The sequence below is a fragment of the Bidens hawaiensis genome, unplaced genomic scaffold (assembly GCF_021521415.1).
Source record: "Bidens hawaiensis isolate Kalapana, Puna unplaced genomic scaffold, B.hawaiensis_p1.1 tig00086386_1, whole genome shotgun sequence".
NCBI lineage: Eukaryota > Viridiplantae > Streptophyta > Magnoliopsida > Asterales > Asteraceae > Bidens > Bidens hawaiensis.
The window spans coordinates 5,189-22,068 of NW_027504208.1; the positions used below are offsets into that span (position 1 = coordinate 5,189).

Consider the following 16,880-nt stretch of genomic DNA (forward strand, 5'->3'; position numbering starts at 1 on the left):
TTTTTTTACGTATATGTCACCTACATATATTACACATGTGTAAAAAAAATTCAAAAAAAAAAATTTGTTACGTTGAGTTCTTTCACGTTCTTAAAAATCAAAGTGGTTAAAATTTGAAATCTCCCATATATATATAGGATCATGTGAGAACTTTTTGGGAATTGAGAATTGTGATAACCATTTTGGAACATAAAAAAACCCAAAAATAAAAAAATAATCATAAAACAAAAAAAACACAAAAATGAAAACAATAAAAAAACCAAAATTCTTATTTATCATCCCGGTTTTTTAAAAAAGGAAAAAAAAATTTTCTCGGTATAGCTAAGTTATACATATATGTATAATATATACATATATGTACACATGTGTTTGTTATACAAATATGTATAATTTAAGATAAATGATAATGTACATATGTATACATTACGTAAAGTAGAGATTAAATGAAAGTATACATATGTGTATAGGTATAGTATGAATTAAAAAAAACGAAAAAAAAAATCTCGGTTTAGCTAAATTATACATATATGTATAATATGTACATATATGTACACATATGTTTTTTTATACACATATGTATAATTTAAGGTGAATGATGATGTACATATGTGTACATTACGTAAACTAGAGATTAAATGAAAGGATACATATGCGTATAAGTATAATACGAATAAAAAAATCGGTTTTTTTAATGAAACCGGAATGAAATATAATTTTTAAAATTTTTGATTTTTTTTTTGTTTTGTTTTATAATTTTTTAAAAATTTTTTTAGTGATTTTTTTTAGTGGTTCAAAATGGTTCTCAATTTTCCAATGGTTCTCTTAGGATCCTTACTCTCTCTCTCTCTCTCTCTATATATATATATATATATATATATATGGTTAGTTTCAATTAAGAACTTAGAAAAAGTTAAGAACTTTTAGGAACTCTTAAAAACCAAATATTTTTTTAATTTTTTTATATAATAACATTATTTGAGAGTAGTTTTATCATATTTGATATATAAATTTTTGATTTACATATATAAATCACAAGTTTACATATATGTAAAGTTTATGTAATAACAAAATTCCATATGTGTAAAAGAAAATTAGATATGTGTAAAAACTAATTTTTATAATTGTAATCATATATATAAATATAAAAAGTGATAAAACTACACTCAAATGATATTAACATACAAAAATTTTTATTAAAAAGTTAGTTATTATGAGTTTCTTAAAGTTCTTAAATAATTTAAGAGTTTTTAATGATACTCATTCTATATATATATAGGGAGGGTTATCCTAAAAACATGTAGTTTATAGGAAGACTAGGATTAAATCATGGCCTTTAGATCATGTTAATCAATTGTTGAGATTTAAAATTACCAAAACCGACGTAGTTTCCTAGAAGTACTCTTTTACCATTGTAGCTGACATAGTTTCCTAGAATTGTTCTTCCACCATATGTTGTATTGCCACATGTCAAAAATATATCGGTTCTTACCATTCCTAGAAAACTCTTTATTTTTATTTAAACCTTTCTATATACACACACACACACACACACACTAGGTGGGCGCCCGCGTGATGCGGCGGGTATTTGAAAACATGTCTTGGTAATCAGGTAACAATTATGAGTGTTCATGGTATGGTTTAAAATCTTGAAACCGTGGTCGTATTTTGGTTTCACATTTGGTTTTTATCATTTACTTTCAGTCGGTTGATCGATTCCAAAATTTTCAAAATGTAGTGAATGGTTTAGTTTGCGGTTTATAATGAAAACCGTCCATATGAAACCAGACCATACCGTAAATGTTTAATGCATTTTAATCTTTTTGATTGTTTAGTATTAGATATGTTTTGTTACACACACACACACACACATATATATACATGCTAAGAATCCTAAAAGAACTTTTTGAAATTGAGTTATTTGAGAACCATTTTTTGCCACAAAAAAAAAACCCTTTAAAAATTTAAAAAAAAAAATTATAAAACGAAAAAAAGGAAAGTTTTAAAAAAGTAAAAAAGCCAAAAAATTTTATTTTTCATACAGCTTTCATCAAAAGAAAAAACCATAACTATACACATATGTATATTTTTATATAATCCTGATTTACTTAATGTAAACATATATACATTATCATTTATCTTAGTTGTATATATGTGTATAAAAAATAACATGTATAAAATAAAAAAATACATATTATACATATATGTATAATTTTGATAAACCGATATTTTTTTAATTTTTTATGAAACCGGGATGAAATAATTTTTTTTTTTTTTGTTTTTTTTACATTTTTTTTATATTCGCATTTTTTTTGTTTTATAATTTTTTTTTTATTTTTCTTAAAAAGAGTTTTTTTTGTGGTCCAAAATGGTTCTCAAAGTTACCAATTTCAAAATGGTTCTCACATGATCCCAATCCTATATATATATATATATTAGATATAGTTAACGTATGTCGGGTTTGGAGTATCGGGCTATCCTTAAGTACCGGTTAATGATCCCTATGTTCCCGACGGATGAACCTTGCCCAATTTGTCGTAAGGTCTGTTTGGATTCTTTTGGTGACCATGCGGTGCATTGCAAAGAATTGCCTGGCTTTAAATACAGACATGATCTGGTTAGGGATGTTCTGTGTGATGTTCTTAAACGGGCAGGGATTTCTGCTAAAAAGGAGGCCCTTGTTAACTTTCTCACGGATCCTATTGAAGGGAGGTCTACTTTACGACCAGCTGATATTCTTGTGTTCGGGTGGGCAGGGGGGAAACACGCCTGTGTGGATCTTACAGGAGTGTCTCCTCTTGTTGGGCTCAGGGACCGTGGGTTTGTTGTGGGTCAGGCTGCGTTGAAGGCTGAATCGGGCAAAGTTGTTAAACACGAGAAAGCTTGTTTAGATAATCAACATGTCTTTCTACCATTTGCCTTTGATACATTTGGTTTTCTGGCTCCAGAGGCTGTGAAATTTTTGAGTAGGGTTCAGTGCGTCGTACACGGAACCTCTTCAGCTTCTAGGTCCCAAAGCTTCGTTTTTAGCAGGATTGGCTTTGCTGTTCAAAAGGGGGTTGCGGCGCAACTTGTTGCCCGTTTGCCTGCCACTTTATTGTAATCGTTTTATAGTAAATTATATAAAAATTCAAATAAAACTTGAATAGAGTCTTTTTTAATACAAGTAAACTTGACTATTACATCTTTAAATTAACCCAATTATGATATATTTTTTTATAATAAATATTCTTATTGCGTCTTTCATTAAAGTTTACCATTCATGTGACAAACATTTTTAATGTTCATATTATGATCCTATTATGTATCATATTTTGTTAGTATTTAGTTATAATTGATGGTTCAATTAAATTATAATTATCTTAAACTAAATTTATTCTTGAAGCTTAAACAGTGAAAACAAACCAGAACCAAATCGTTAGTAATGGTTTAGTTTCAATTTTCAATTGTTCAGTTTTAATTTGCCACAATAAAAAATTCGTTACTAATGGTTGAGCTCGTATGTTTAACTTAAAAATATCAAAAATGGCATTGAACACCCTATGTAGCATATCAATTTATTTTTAATTGAAAAAACTATAATAATATCATACTCAAATTAAAGAGCATAAAAATCTCGTTTTTATGGTGCAATTTTTGTACAAAAATACTAACGTATGATAAAGTTATATTCTTTTAAAAGTCTTACAGGGTGGTTGGTTTGAAATTGAAATAAAAAATATAATATGGTTAAAGATGAGGGGGTAAACTTGTAAGTTGGTTGAATTGTGTTTAAAATACAAGTTTACCCCCTTTTACACATGTACATTATGTATTAAAACGTGTAACACTCTTAAAATCAAGTGTCTTAATTTGCCCTTGTCTCATTCATTCATTATATATATATATATATATAGGAGAGGGATATTTTGAGAATCTTGTTGAGTTTTAAGAGCTTAAGAACTCCATTCTTAGCAACACATTTAATTAAATAGATTAGATTATGTTGTTGAGATTAAATGTGATTAAAGAATTAAAGCATGAGAGAGAATAAAAATGTAAGTGATTACACTAATTTTTACGTCCATTGCACCTATGTAAAAAGTCGACTCGGTGCGTAAAAAATTTTGTAACTTTTTTTTACGTATATGTAACCTACATATATTATGCATGTGTAAAGAAATTCAAAAGAAAAATTGTTATGTTGAGTTCTTTCGAACTTTTAAAATTCAAAGTGGTTCTCATTTGAAATATTATATATATATATATAAAATAAAAGTTTTCTCTTACCAGGTGTCATTCTCTGGTGCATTCATACTCTTTCTTCCTGTCTTTCTCTCTTATTAATTATACATCAAACATACATATGTTTTAATTTATTTTTTATTTCTATAATTGCTTTTACAAAATGTATTTAATTTTAAAACAAAAAGTTAGGTTTGTTTATTACACATTTTTATAAATTGGGCATTTTTCACGATTTAACTTCTCTAATATGATTTATATTGTTTTTATATATATAAAAACATTTACAACTATATGAATCATTTTTCCTCTTAAAACTTACTCGGGTTTATTGTTAAAAACACGTGGATTTTTAATTGAACCCGACATGCCTTCTTTTTCTCTATCCATATATTGTTAATCAAAACCATATCGATTCTCTTTTACTGCACATTCTTCGACTAATCGAAAGCTTTCTTCCACCGATAATAGGGTCGTTTTGTTCCAAATGTACATGTTATGTTCTCATAATACTATTCTACTTTAGTTACCATATTTTTAGTGTATCATCTAGTGTTGTATCAAAAAAATATTTAAAGATTTATGATTTGTTTTTATGTTTGTGAATTATAATTGCAATTTAACTTTGTACTATTTAATGTAATTGCCAACTTTGTTTATCATTCTTTTAAGTTGTTCAACCCGTGTAAGACATGGGTGCCTAACCTAGTATATATATATATATATATATATATATATATATATATATATATATATATATATATATATGGGAAGTATATAATGAAAACCTATTTGAGTTGTGAAAACCCGTGAAAACCTTATGTAACATCATTTTTTTTTTTGTTTTTTTTTTGCACATGTAATATATGTTGTTACATTTAATACAAAACATCAAAAAACTAAAAGAAATTTGTTTTGCTATTTTTTTAACATTTTTTACTAATTTTTATACATGTTTTCAGGAAAGAGAAAAAGTTATATTTATGTTTACAATTTTTATTAACTTTAATTGTGTAGCATAAGATTTAAACTTTAATTAAAAGCATGTGGTTGAGAATGGGTTTCTAGAGTTTTCACAACTCAAATGGGTTTTTATTTTAACCTATATATATATATATATAGATATATATGGATGAGATCTAGAGAGAACTCCTCTAAATGAGAGAACTAGAGAACTAATAAAAAATTATTTTTAACTTTTTTTAAAGAAATACTTTGTGAATTTTTTTCTTTCCTCCTAATAAGATGATTGTTCCTAAAAAAAAAACCCGTAGTGCATACGTGCACTAATGTGTATTGCATATATACAATATTGTATTGAATATAATATAACATAATGGCATTATACAATTCACACAATTGAATATATGCAAAAATACAACACAAATAATTGTATGCAATACACACTATTGTATATAGTAATACAACACTAATGTACATATGCACTATATCGATTTTTTAATATTTTTTTATATAATATAACACTATCACACTAATACAATACAAACAATTGCATATATGTTATTCAATACTATTGTACATATCAAAATATACACTAGTGCGCATATGCAATAAAAAAAGTTGATGTATTGCATATGCGCGCTACAACGAGTTTTTTTTTAATTATTTTTTTAATTTTTTAATTTTTATATTTTTTTAGTGAAGAATAACAATATGCAAGAAGGATGAAAGAAAAAACATTTAAAAATATTTTTTAATTAAATTAAAAATATTTCTTTATTAGTTCTCTAGTTCTTTATAAGAAGAAGTTCTCTCTTGATTCTCTGCCTATGTATATATATATATATATACACAGGGGAGATTTCAATAGAACCACTTTGAGTTTTAAGAGCTCGAAAGAAATCAATGTAACAATTTTTATTTTTTTTTGAATTTTTTTTACGCATTCGTAATATATGTAGGTTACATAAAAAATTACAAAATTTTTTAAGCACCGAGTCGACTTATTATATATGTGTAACGGACGTTTAAATTTGTGTAATCATTGTAAATCTTTATTCTCTCTTCTACTATAATTTCTTAATCGTATTTAATCTCAACTACATAATCTAATCTATTTAATTAAATGTGTGGTCAAAAATGAAGTTCTTAATTTCTTAAAACTTAACATGGTTCTCAAAATAAGGGGTTACATATACGTAAAAAAAACTACAGAATTTTTTACGCACCAAGTCGACTTATTACATATGTGTAACGGACGTTTAAATTTGTGTAATCATTGTATATCTTTATTCTCTCTCCTATTTTAATTTTTTAATCATATTTAATCTCAACCACATAATTTAATCTATTTAATTAAATTTGTAGTCAAGAATGAAGTTCTTAAATTCTTAAAAATCAGCATGGTTCTTAAAATATTATGAGAACCATGCTGATATTTTGAAAACCATGCTGAGTTTTAAGAACTTAAGAACTTCATTCTTAACGGGTTAGGTTATAATAGGAAGAATATTTTTGTAGGAAGGATAGGAAGTAATCTTGTCCATTGATTTTGAACATGGAGGGTTGAGATTAGTTTAGGGGGAAATCATATGTAAAAATAAGGGGAAGGGTATAAAAGGAATAACACATTTGTTGACTTTCTCTCTACACATGCAAGTCACTCATCATTTTTAAACGTCCATAACTTTTTTTTATGATGTTTTTATTGAAAAACAAATTCACCATAATAACGAGTGTCTTTTTATCTTTTATATGAGTACCATATTGTTATATAAAAATTAAAAAAAAATAGTGAGTTTTTTACAAATTGTGTCTTACCAAAAATTGTGTTTTACAAAATTGTGTTATACAATAGCATTTTTTATTGTGTTTTTTTTTTTCATTATGTTTTTTCTATTGTGTTTTTTTGCATTGTGTCATACAATTGTGTTTTTTTTCATAGTGTCCATTGTATTTTTTACATTGTGTTTTTCATATTGTTTTCCGTTGTGTTTTTTTCGGTGACCGTTTTCCGGTGACTTTTTTCAGCGACTTTTCAATGAATTTTTCGGAGATTTTTCCGGTGAAATTTCTCGGGGATTGTTTTCCGGTGACTTCCCGACAACTTTTCCGGTGAATTTCTGGCGAAATTTTCATAGACTTTTCGGGCGAGGTGGTGGCGGTGGGTGACGGTTGTGGTGGGGGTGGGCGGTGGAGTGGTGATGGTTGTAGGAGATGAGTGAAGATATTAGTGGGTTTTATGTAATTAAGTGGGTTTTTAAAATTAATGTAAGTGGGTTTTGAGATTAAAGTAAGTGAATTTTGATATTAAAGTGTTAGACTAAAATACCCTCCTTCCTAGCCTTTTAGTAAAATCAAACTTTTTATTTGAACCTAACCTTTATTGACTACACATTTAATTAAATAGATTAGATTATGTGGTTGAGATTAAATGTGATTACAAAATAAAAGTAGGAGAGAGAATCAAGATGTACAGTGATTAGACAAATATAAACGTCCATTACACATATATAATAAGTCGACTTGGTGCGTAAAAAATTCTATAATTTTTTTATGTTTATGTAGCCTACATATATTACGAATGTGTAAAAAAAATTCAAAAAATAAAATAAAATTTTACGTTGAGTTTTTTCAAGTTCTTAAAACTAAAAGTAGTTCTCATTTGAAATCTCCCATATATATATATAGTATATATATATATATATATATATATATATATATATATATATATATATATATATATATATATATATATATATATATATATATATAGGGTTAGGTTATAATAGGAAGTATAGTTTTTGTAGGAAGGATAAGAAGTAATCTTGTTCATTGATTTTGAATACGGAGGGTTGAGATTAGTTTAGGGGGAAATCAAGTGTGAAAGAAGGGGGAGGGCATAAAAGTAATAACACATTTGTTGACTTTCTCTCTTCACATACAAGGCACATGCCAAATTCCCGCATCATTTTAAAACGTCCATAACTTTTTTTTACTACGTTTTTATTGAAAAACAAATTCACCATAATAACAAGTGTCTTTTTTATCTTTAATATGAGTACCATATTGTAGTATAAAAAAAATAGTGGGTTTTTTACAAATTGTGTTTTTCCAAATAGTGTTTTACAAAATTGTGTTATACAATATTATTTTTCATTGTTTTTTTCCATTCTGCGTTTTACATTGTGTCATACAATTGTGTTTTTTATTGTGTTTTTTTTCATAGTATTTTTTTCCATTGTGTTTTTTACATTGTGTTTTTCATAGTGTTTTCCATTGTGTTTTTTTTCGGACTTTTCCGGCGAGGTGATGGCTGTGGGTGACAGGTGTGGTGGCGGTGGGCGGTGGAGTGGTGAGGGATGTAGGAGATGAGTGAAGATGTAATTGGGTTTTGTGTAAGTGAGTTTTTGAAATTAATGCAAGTGAGTTTTGAGATTAAAGTAAGTGGGTTTTGATATAAAAGTGTTAAGACAAAAATACCCTCCTTCCTAGCCTTTTTAGAAAAATCAAACTTCTTATTTGAACCTAATCCTATATATATATATATATATATATTGAGATGATCAAGAGAAAACTCGTCTTTAAAGAGAAAACTTAAAAACTCCTAAAGAGCTATTTTTAATTAAAAATAAAAAAATATTTTCAAAATTCTATTTTTTCATTATTCTTATATTTTCTTACCCTCCACTTGAAAAAAATAAAAAAAAAATAAAAAAAACTCATAATGCACATGCGTATTATTGTGCGGTACCGTTGTGTTACACGTGTGTATTACTATGCATTTTTAAGTTCATAGTGCTTAATTGCATATATTCAATATTTGTGAATTGTATATGTGCAATAGTAAAAATAATAAAAAAATTAAAAGTTGATGTAGTGCACAAGTGCGTTAATGTTGTATTGCACATACGTACTAATATGTATTCGATGTGCGTATTAGTCTTATATTGCATATATACAATAGTGTGTATCAAATATGTGCAATAGTGTTGTATTCTATGCAATATAACACTTTTGCATATATGTACTGCTCACTATTACACATGTGTACTGCACCGACGAGGTTACCGACAAGTTTTTTTTTTTTTTGAACCAATAACAACATATAAGAATAATGAAAAAAATAAACTTCAAAAAATTTAAAAAATAAGTTAAAAATAGTTTTTTAGGAGTTTTTAAATTTTCTCTTTAAGAGGACTTTTCACTTGAACCCACCCCTATATATATATATATAAGAAAAAATTTCCGTTTGATTACCTGTGGTTTAATCGTTTCATCTATTTGTATACAATTCGAAACCTTTAACGCTTTGAATACAAATATGTTTTAATTATATCGATTTATATACAACTTCCAAACAGAGTTAAACAGATCTGTTAAACCCCAAATACGTCAGGGGTACTTTCGTAATTTTCAATTAAAAGTTAACCCCTGCAATGATATGGTAAATGATATAATGCAGATTAATCCTTTAATGGCTCGTTCAAGAAAAAATAAAAATCCTTTAATGACACCAGAAGATTAAAAAATAAACAATCATAATACTTGTCTATATCCATAAAGCCAAAAATAACCCAATCGAATATATCATAAACAAAACTAAATGCAAACTTTCATTTCATAACTTGTAAAATCATCCACATACATTTAACAAATCTACAAATTGACCTTTACAAACGATTACCCAATTTTTCATGTTAATTGACAAGATAATAGATTACAAAGAAAACCAGACTACAAAATAGAACATGTTTCAATCTCTTGTTCTTCATATCCCAATTCCGGACCATTTCTTCGTGATTCTTAATCAAATTCAGAAGCCTCGAGACAACTTCTGCTACTGGAGAACACAATTGCATATTACCATCGTTGAATTTGGGGAAGACGGTATGAACGGAGAGGGGAGTTAGGGTTCAAACGAAGTATTTAGGGGAGACGTATGAATGAAGAGGGGTGTCGGGGTTTAAAAGAGGCAGGAGCTAATTTTTTAATTGAAATTGACGAAAGTAACACATCTGTTTAACTCTGTTTGGAAGTTGATACAAATTGATATAGTTAAAATATATTTGTATTGAAAACGTTAAAGGTTTCGAAATCATATACAAATAGATAGAAATATCAAACCACGGGTATTCAAACGGAAATTTTTTCTATTTTTTCTATATATATAATGGTTAATTTAGTTTAGACAATGCCAGGGTGGTTTGACTTTGTGTTGTTTCTTGCAGCTACACAGATAATGAATGCTAAGACGATTATGTAATCATGTGAATGATTTTTTTCTTCTTCTCATCATATCTGATTGTATGTATAGGTATTTAAATAAAATAATTTTCTACTTAAAATTGGTTTTGTATTGAACTTACCTATAGGGGAATGCACAAAACCGAAATTATCCGAATAACCAAAGTAACCAAATAATAGATACCTATAAAACATCATCGTTTTGGTTGTGTTTAATAGAAAACCGATTTTTTAGTATGCATCAACCTAAGATCAAAAAAATTGAATTGAAGTATTGAACCAATAAAAACAGAACCAGCCCAACTTAACCAGTTTTAAGTAAATTTTTAAAATTTAACAATGATGAAACACTGAAACCCAAAACTAATAGGTTTAAACGTATAATAATAAAAAAAGGTTCGAATTCCAAGTTCATTATTTTTAAAAATTAACCAGTTTAAAGTAATTTTTAAAAATTATAATAATGAAACACTGAAGCCCAAAACTTATAACAACAACAACAACAATAATAATAATAATAATTAAAAAAAATTGAATACCAAGTTCATTATTTTGGGCTAAAAAATTAAAATCCCAGATGGCAAAACAAAAACAAACTCATTGTGAAAATTAAACTAAACACAATGTGACAACTTTTGACCTAAAGTCTAAAAGTTTTCGGTTTAAGCCCAAACCCGACCCATAAACACCCGTACATAGCCCTAGTGGTATATTCTCCTCAACGTCTTTGAAATGCCCACATGTTAAAAGTAGCTGTAAGACAAAATCCAAACTCCTGGAAATTTTTTCCCCATTAGAACTTTTAAGGCAAAAGTTAATGACAATTTACCAATTACCATTACTCATATACACAGAAAACAAACACATGAACAGGCGGTGAAGCGGTTTAACGACTCCATAAATGTCAAATTAAGAAACTCTTGAATATTACAAAAAGAATCTTAGAAATCACATATGTTACTTAATAGTCTTATACACCGAGCATGATCAAATATTCAAATGTACTTAAGAGAAAATTGTCTCAAATCCTACATGCAAAACTAATCATTTAAAACAAAAAGAAGAAAAGAAAACACAAATAATTTAAAGTAAAGCATACTTACTCAAATAAAGCTTACCACATCCTTAAGCAGAACAACAACCAACTTTCTTGCCAGCATCATCCTTTGACCCAACATTAATAGTTTGACCTTTAGGCAAAGCTGAAGGATCATCACCTGCTTCAAGTGCTTTTCTGCTTACCACATTGTGTATTTGTGTTAAAACCTCTGTAAACGCGGTTTCAACATTTAACGCCTCAAGAGCTGATGTTTCCATAAAGTATGTGTTTTCTTTTTCTGCAAAAGTTTTCGCCTCCTCAGTTGGGACTGCACGCAAGTGGCGCAGGTCAGCTTTGTTGCCTACTAACATTATCACAATGTTGGGGTCGGTGTGATCGCGAAGCTCTTTTAACCATCTCTCGACGTTCTCGAAGGTGACGTGGCGTGACGTGTCGTATACTAGTAGTGCCCCGACGGCTCCTCGGTAGTATGCGCTTGTGATTGCGCGGTACCTTAAGATGAAATAGGGCAATTTCTTTAATATCATTGATAATAATCCAAATTATTATCCATTTGCAGATAATAATTCATAGCGGTAATCGATAATTTGAGCATTATCACTCCTAACTTTCAGTTTATTTTCCAAGGGCAATCTCAGCAGCTAGGGCTGTAAACAAATCATACGTTCAGATAACTGTTCGTGAACCGTTCAATGAGAAGTTCTTTTATGTTTGTACGTTTAATAAATAAACGAACATGAACAAGGAATTCCATTCAATAACCAAATGAGCAAACACGAACAGAGGCCATTCAATGGTGTTCGTGAACCATTCAGTGAGAAGTTCTTTTATGTTTGTATGTTTAACAAATGAACGAACATGAACAAGGACTTCCATTCGATTACTAAAATCCAACTCGCCATAAATTTCTCTATAGCTATTTTCAAATTGCATAATCCCAAATAATAAAAAAACTAGCATCACAATAGATCCTTACAAGAACGCATCTATCCACCGAAATTCAAAACAATTCACATGAATTCGTACTACGCTAGAATTTACAACTAGGTCCGGATGAGGTGATTCGGATTCGATTTACACTTAAGTTTCCCCATTTCGATCATAATCATCGTCCTGATCGGAATCGAGTGAAAATAAAGTGTAAATCTTGGGTGTCACTTGCGAAATAAATCTACACCCAAATAAATAATAAGAAACCTCAACAATATCTTATCCAGACAAATTCAAAACAATTTAGTAATATCGGAAGAAACCCAGATCCAAAATCAATAAAACATAATAATAATACCTTTCCTGGCCAGCAGTATCCCAAATCTGAGCCTTGACAATCTTATCATCAACACGGATACTTCTAGTGGCGAACTCAACGCCGATGGTTGACTTGGACTCGAGATTGAACTCGTTCTTGGCGAATCTGGAGAGTAGATTGGACTTGCCGACGCCGGAGTCGCCGATGAGGACTAATTTGAAGAGGTAATCGTAGTCGTCATCGGCTCTGTAGGCCGCCATGATATGATATTCAATTAGGAATTGATTATCGGTTGGTTTTAGGGTTTAAGATCACCAAAATCTGGATTCACGAGAGAGAGAGAGAGAGAGAGAGAGAGAGACAGGTAGGGACGGGGATGCTTTTCGAAATGAAGATTTGATAAAGATTTCGTTTCTTTCTTTGAAAATTCCTAAATTTACAATAAATCCTCAAAATGACAAATAATTCCGTCGGATGTGGGCCTTTAAACGAACCGAACGTTCGATGAACTATTCGTGAATTGTTCGCAGAAAATTCGTTTATGTTCGTTTATTTAATAAACGAACGAACATGTACAAAAAATTTGTGTTCGTTTAATTAAACGAACAGAACATGTCGTGTAACACCCGTCAAACTTCCGGTTTAATGATTTAGCGCGTGTAAAGTATGTATAACTCTGGGGACTTAACCGACGTTTCTCGGAAGCCTTTACGTCATCCCGTTACGTTAAAGAACCTAACTTTTCCTTCCATTTTGCCTTACACTTCAATCTGGAGGGACTAGAGTGTAATATATTATGTTATAACATAAAATAACCCTAGCCCCCCCATTGTTGCGATCGGCAGGAAGAAGGGAACCAAGACCCACGAATTTTCTTTTTTGCAGCCAAGTTTAAACCTTAGAACTTCAATTCAAGGTATGTACTACGATTCCCCAAGTCTTTTACACGTTAATTGATCCTTACATTGCGCGTATTGATCGAAAAAACGTCTTCTTGTAGGCTAATCGGGTGGCTGCCCAATTGAGCTTTTCCGGGGCTGTTTTGAGTGAGGTTTTCGCATCAAAATCCCACTAGGTATGACATGTACATCATATTATAATTTCATGGCCATTGGAGGTGTTTAGGTCGGTCAATCGATTTTAGTTCAAAAACTAGGGTTTACCGGGTGTAGGATTAACAATTGTTGAGTTTGATGCATTAATTGATCGGATGACCGACCGAATCAGTTTGCACAGCCCTAGGGTGTTTAAGGGCTGTGGAAAAAATTAATTTTTGATGCTCGGGGCTGTTTGGTTAGTGCTTCGTCAATCGAGTCGGCGGTGCGCGAATTTTCGTTTAAATGTTAAATTGAGAGTTGTAAAAAGAAACCGTCAACCCTATCAACTCGGGTGACATAATCATGATGAATGAAAAGTTTACAATGGGAATTTAGTCCATTTGGGGCTGATTCGTTTAACAAATGGTTTTAAGGTTTATTACGTGCGTATTCGACTCGATTTGATTACCCTCCGGCCAAGTTGTTGGGCCTTGGGCCAAGTTGTTGGGCCTTGGGCCAAAGTGTTGGGCTTGAACGGCCCATTAGGCAAGAGTGTTCTTACGGTCTAGTTTAGTAACACGTTGTGTATAATTTACAGGCCCTTGCTTGTGATTGTGCACTTAGGGATTTCCTAGCTCGTTGTTGGTGTTCGATTGATTTCAGGTGAGTTCATGATGCCCTTTTTACTCTTTTAACTTTTGGGCTAGCATGCACACCTAAGTGTTTTCCTACTAGATGAAATGTTTTAAACGATTTTATATAGGCTTTCTAGAATAGGGTAGGCCTTGGAATGTTAACATATATACATATATATAAATTATTGTTTAGCCTCTATTTGGCAAATGTTGTAGTCGTTTCGACTACTGAATGTTGTGCATGCCTACTTTGTGTTTGCATGCGCTGAATGTTACGTGTTTGGGTTGTACGTTTGCTCGACCTTGAATGTTATATATATATATGTTGTTATACATATATGAATGTATTTAAAGGATGTTTACATATGTATGAGAATGTCTAGTCTTCGGTAATGATGACTTAATGAATGTACTCTTTTATTTTTACTTTAAAAACTTTTGGTATGATTATCATGATTTCCATTACTGATAATATTTATTTAAAACTTGAACTCACTCAGCTCAAGCTGACTTTGTGTGCATGTTAGTGCGAGTTTCAGGTTAGGAAGAGGATGCCTTATCGCTTGGACGTGCACGGAGTTACTTGGACGGTGAAGGGCCAACTGGAATGAAGAATTGGTTATGAACATTTTATTTCAAAGGACTTATACAAGTTATACTTAATTTGGTTTTGGGCAAAATTCCCGGGTTTCGGGAACTTGTTTCATTTTTCATGTTTTCCGCTAAATTGACACTCTGATATGTTCGTTTTAATGGAAGAAACGGTTTTCAAGTTCAACTATTTCATTAAGTATTTAGAATGGATACCAACTGTGGGGTTCCCGGGATTCGAGGCCTTACAAGTTGGTATCAGAGCCATGGTTCGAGGGATCCAAGCATCCCCGAATGCTTGGACTCTAACTGTAACAAAAGAGACCAGTATGCCCACCGCGAGTAGCTGCACGCCAAGAGGTAATTTTAAATTGTTTAGTCATTCCTTTGCATTTAAGATTCCCTGTATGTGATTAATTGTTATATGTTAGATAGAGTACTAATATTGTTAGGGGCCGGGGGTGATTAGGACGGGCGGGTAAAGTAAACGACTAATTACACTTGATCAACGTCATTAGCAGTTTACCCTTACCTTACATGTTCTAAATACCACTTGTACTTAATCCTATTAAAATTCTGTCTTTGTAGGGATAAGTCATGGTTAATACTCGAACAGCTAAGAGAGGTGGTTCTAGTGGTCGCGGTCGTGGTCGTAGACCACATGCCGAAGCCGAGAATGAGATTCCTACTTCCCAGCAGGAAGCCCTGATTAGCGAGGAGGGGGATAACCCCGCCTTAAACCCTGCTATTCGCGCGGCTATCGCCGACGAGTTTTACCAGGTGCTTCATAGCGCCATTCCTGAGATTGTTGCTGAGGCCGTTAGGGCCATGGAAGGGTCACTGGTTGGTAAAAGTTCGGATAAAGGGAAGAAGGGTAAGGAGACACAGGTCGAGGAAGAGGAAGAGGTGTACGTACCGAGTGGGGATGAGGACGAGGTTCGGACTATTAGTGTATCTACTCGGGGTTGTTCGTATGGGGACTTAAAAAAGTGTGGCCCTCCTTCCTTCGATAGTACTAAGGATGCTTTGGCAGCTCATCAGTGGGTGAGAGAGATGGAGGCCGTTCTAAGGGTTAGTAAGTGCAAGGGGGATGACATGGTGACTTATGCTACTGCCTCGTTTCGTTCCAAGGCACTGTGTTGGTGGGATAACTTGGTGCAGGCTATGGGGGATCGTTCGGTTAGGAGGATGACGTGGGATGAGTTGAAGAAATTGGTTCTCGATCAGTTTTGCCCTCCGCATGAATTGGATAAGATGGAACAGGAATTCTTGACCTTGGATGTGGGTTCTATGTCGCATCGGGAGTATACCACCAAGTTCAACAAGATGACTCGTTTATGTCCCGATTTGGTTACTCCCGGAGCCAAGCGGATTAAGAAGTATGTGAAGGGGCTTCCGGTGGATATTCGTAGGGGTGTGTTGACTACCGATATGAACTCTTTTCACTCGGTGGTTACTTTAGCAGGTACGTTGTATGACCAGAGGGAGAAGTTACCGCCGACCGAGACTAGGAAGACATAGAACTCAAATTCGTATGGTAAGCGGCCCGGGGGAACAATTTTAATTCATCTGAGAAAAGGGTAAAGACTGAGACCTCTGAATTTAAAAGGGATGCGGCGTTCGTTAATTGCAGGAAGTGCGGGAAACAGCACAGGGGGGAATGTAAGAGTGGGTCTGGCACTTATTTTCGTTGTGATAAGGTTTGACACCCTCATTTCAAGTGTCCGACATTGACTTGTTTCCGCTGTAAGGGTTCGGGACACATGGCATCAAGCTGTCCTTCCAGTAAGGCGCTGGGGGGGGGTCAATTCAGGGGACTTCCTCGAGGGCGAAGATGGATGAGAAGCCGAAGGCCAGGTCGAGGGCCTTCAACATCTCCA

General features: G+C 31.9%; 1 protein-coding gene across 2 annotated transcripts; it reads right to left on the reverse strand.

Moving 5' to 3' along the window:
- Window positions 1–11,326: 11,326 nt before the first annotated feature.
- Window positions 11,327–12,997, reverse strand: LOC143607758 (ras-related protein RABA1f-like). 2 transcript variants are annotated; one of them, XM_077083092.1, is made up of 3 exons: window positions 12,777–12,997; window positions 11,547–11,980; window positions 11,327–11,456 (listed from the first exon to the last, which is right to left on the reverse strand). In XM_077083092.1, the coding sequence occupies exons 1-2, from the start codon at window positions 12,995–12,997 to the stop codon at window positions 11,554–11,556; spliced, it is 648 nt and encodes a 215-aa protein (XP_076939207.1). In that variant the 3' UTR covers window positions 11,327–11,456; window positions 11,547–11,553. The 2 variants fall into 2 exon arrangements, with proteins under 2 accessions (XP_076939207.1, XP_076939206.1); XM_077083091.1 differs by lacking the exon at window positions 11,327–11,456 and having other exon boundaries at window positions 11,493–11,980.
- Between the last annotated feature and the right edge of the window lie 3,883 nt (window positions 12,998–16,880).

Excerpts from the sequence above, each read along its gene's own strand:
- LOC143607758 (XM_077083092.1), bottom strand. The coding sequence starts at position 12,997 with ATGGCGGCCTACAGAGCCGATGACGACTACGATTACCTCTTCAAATTA. Across the intron at positions 11,981-12,776 it reads GATACTGCTGGCCAGGAAAG|GTACCGCGCAATCACAAGCG; the intron begins GTATTATTATTA and ends TTTCATCTTAAG.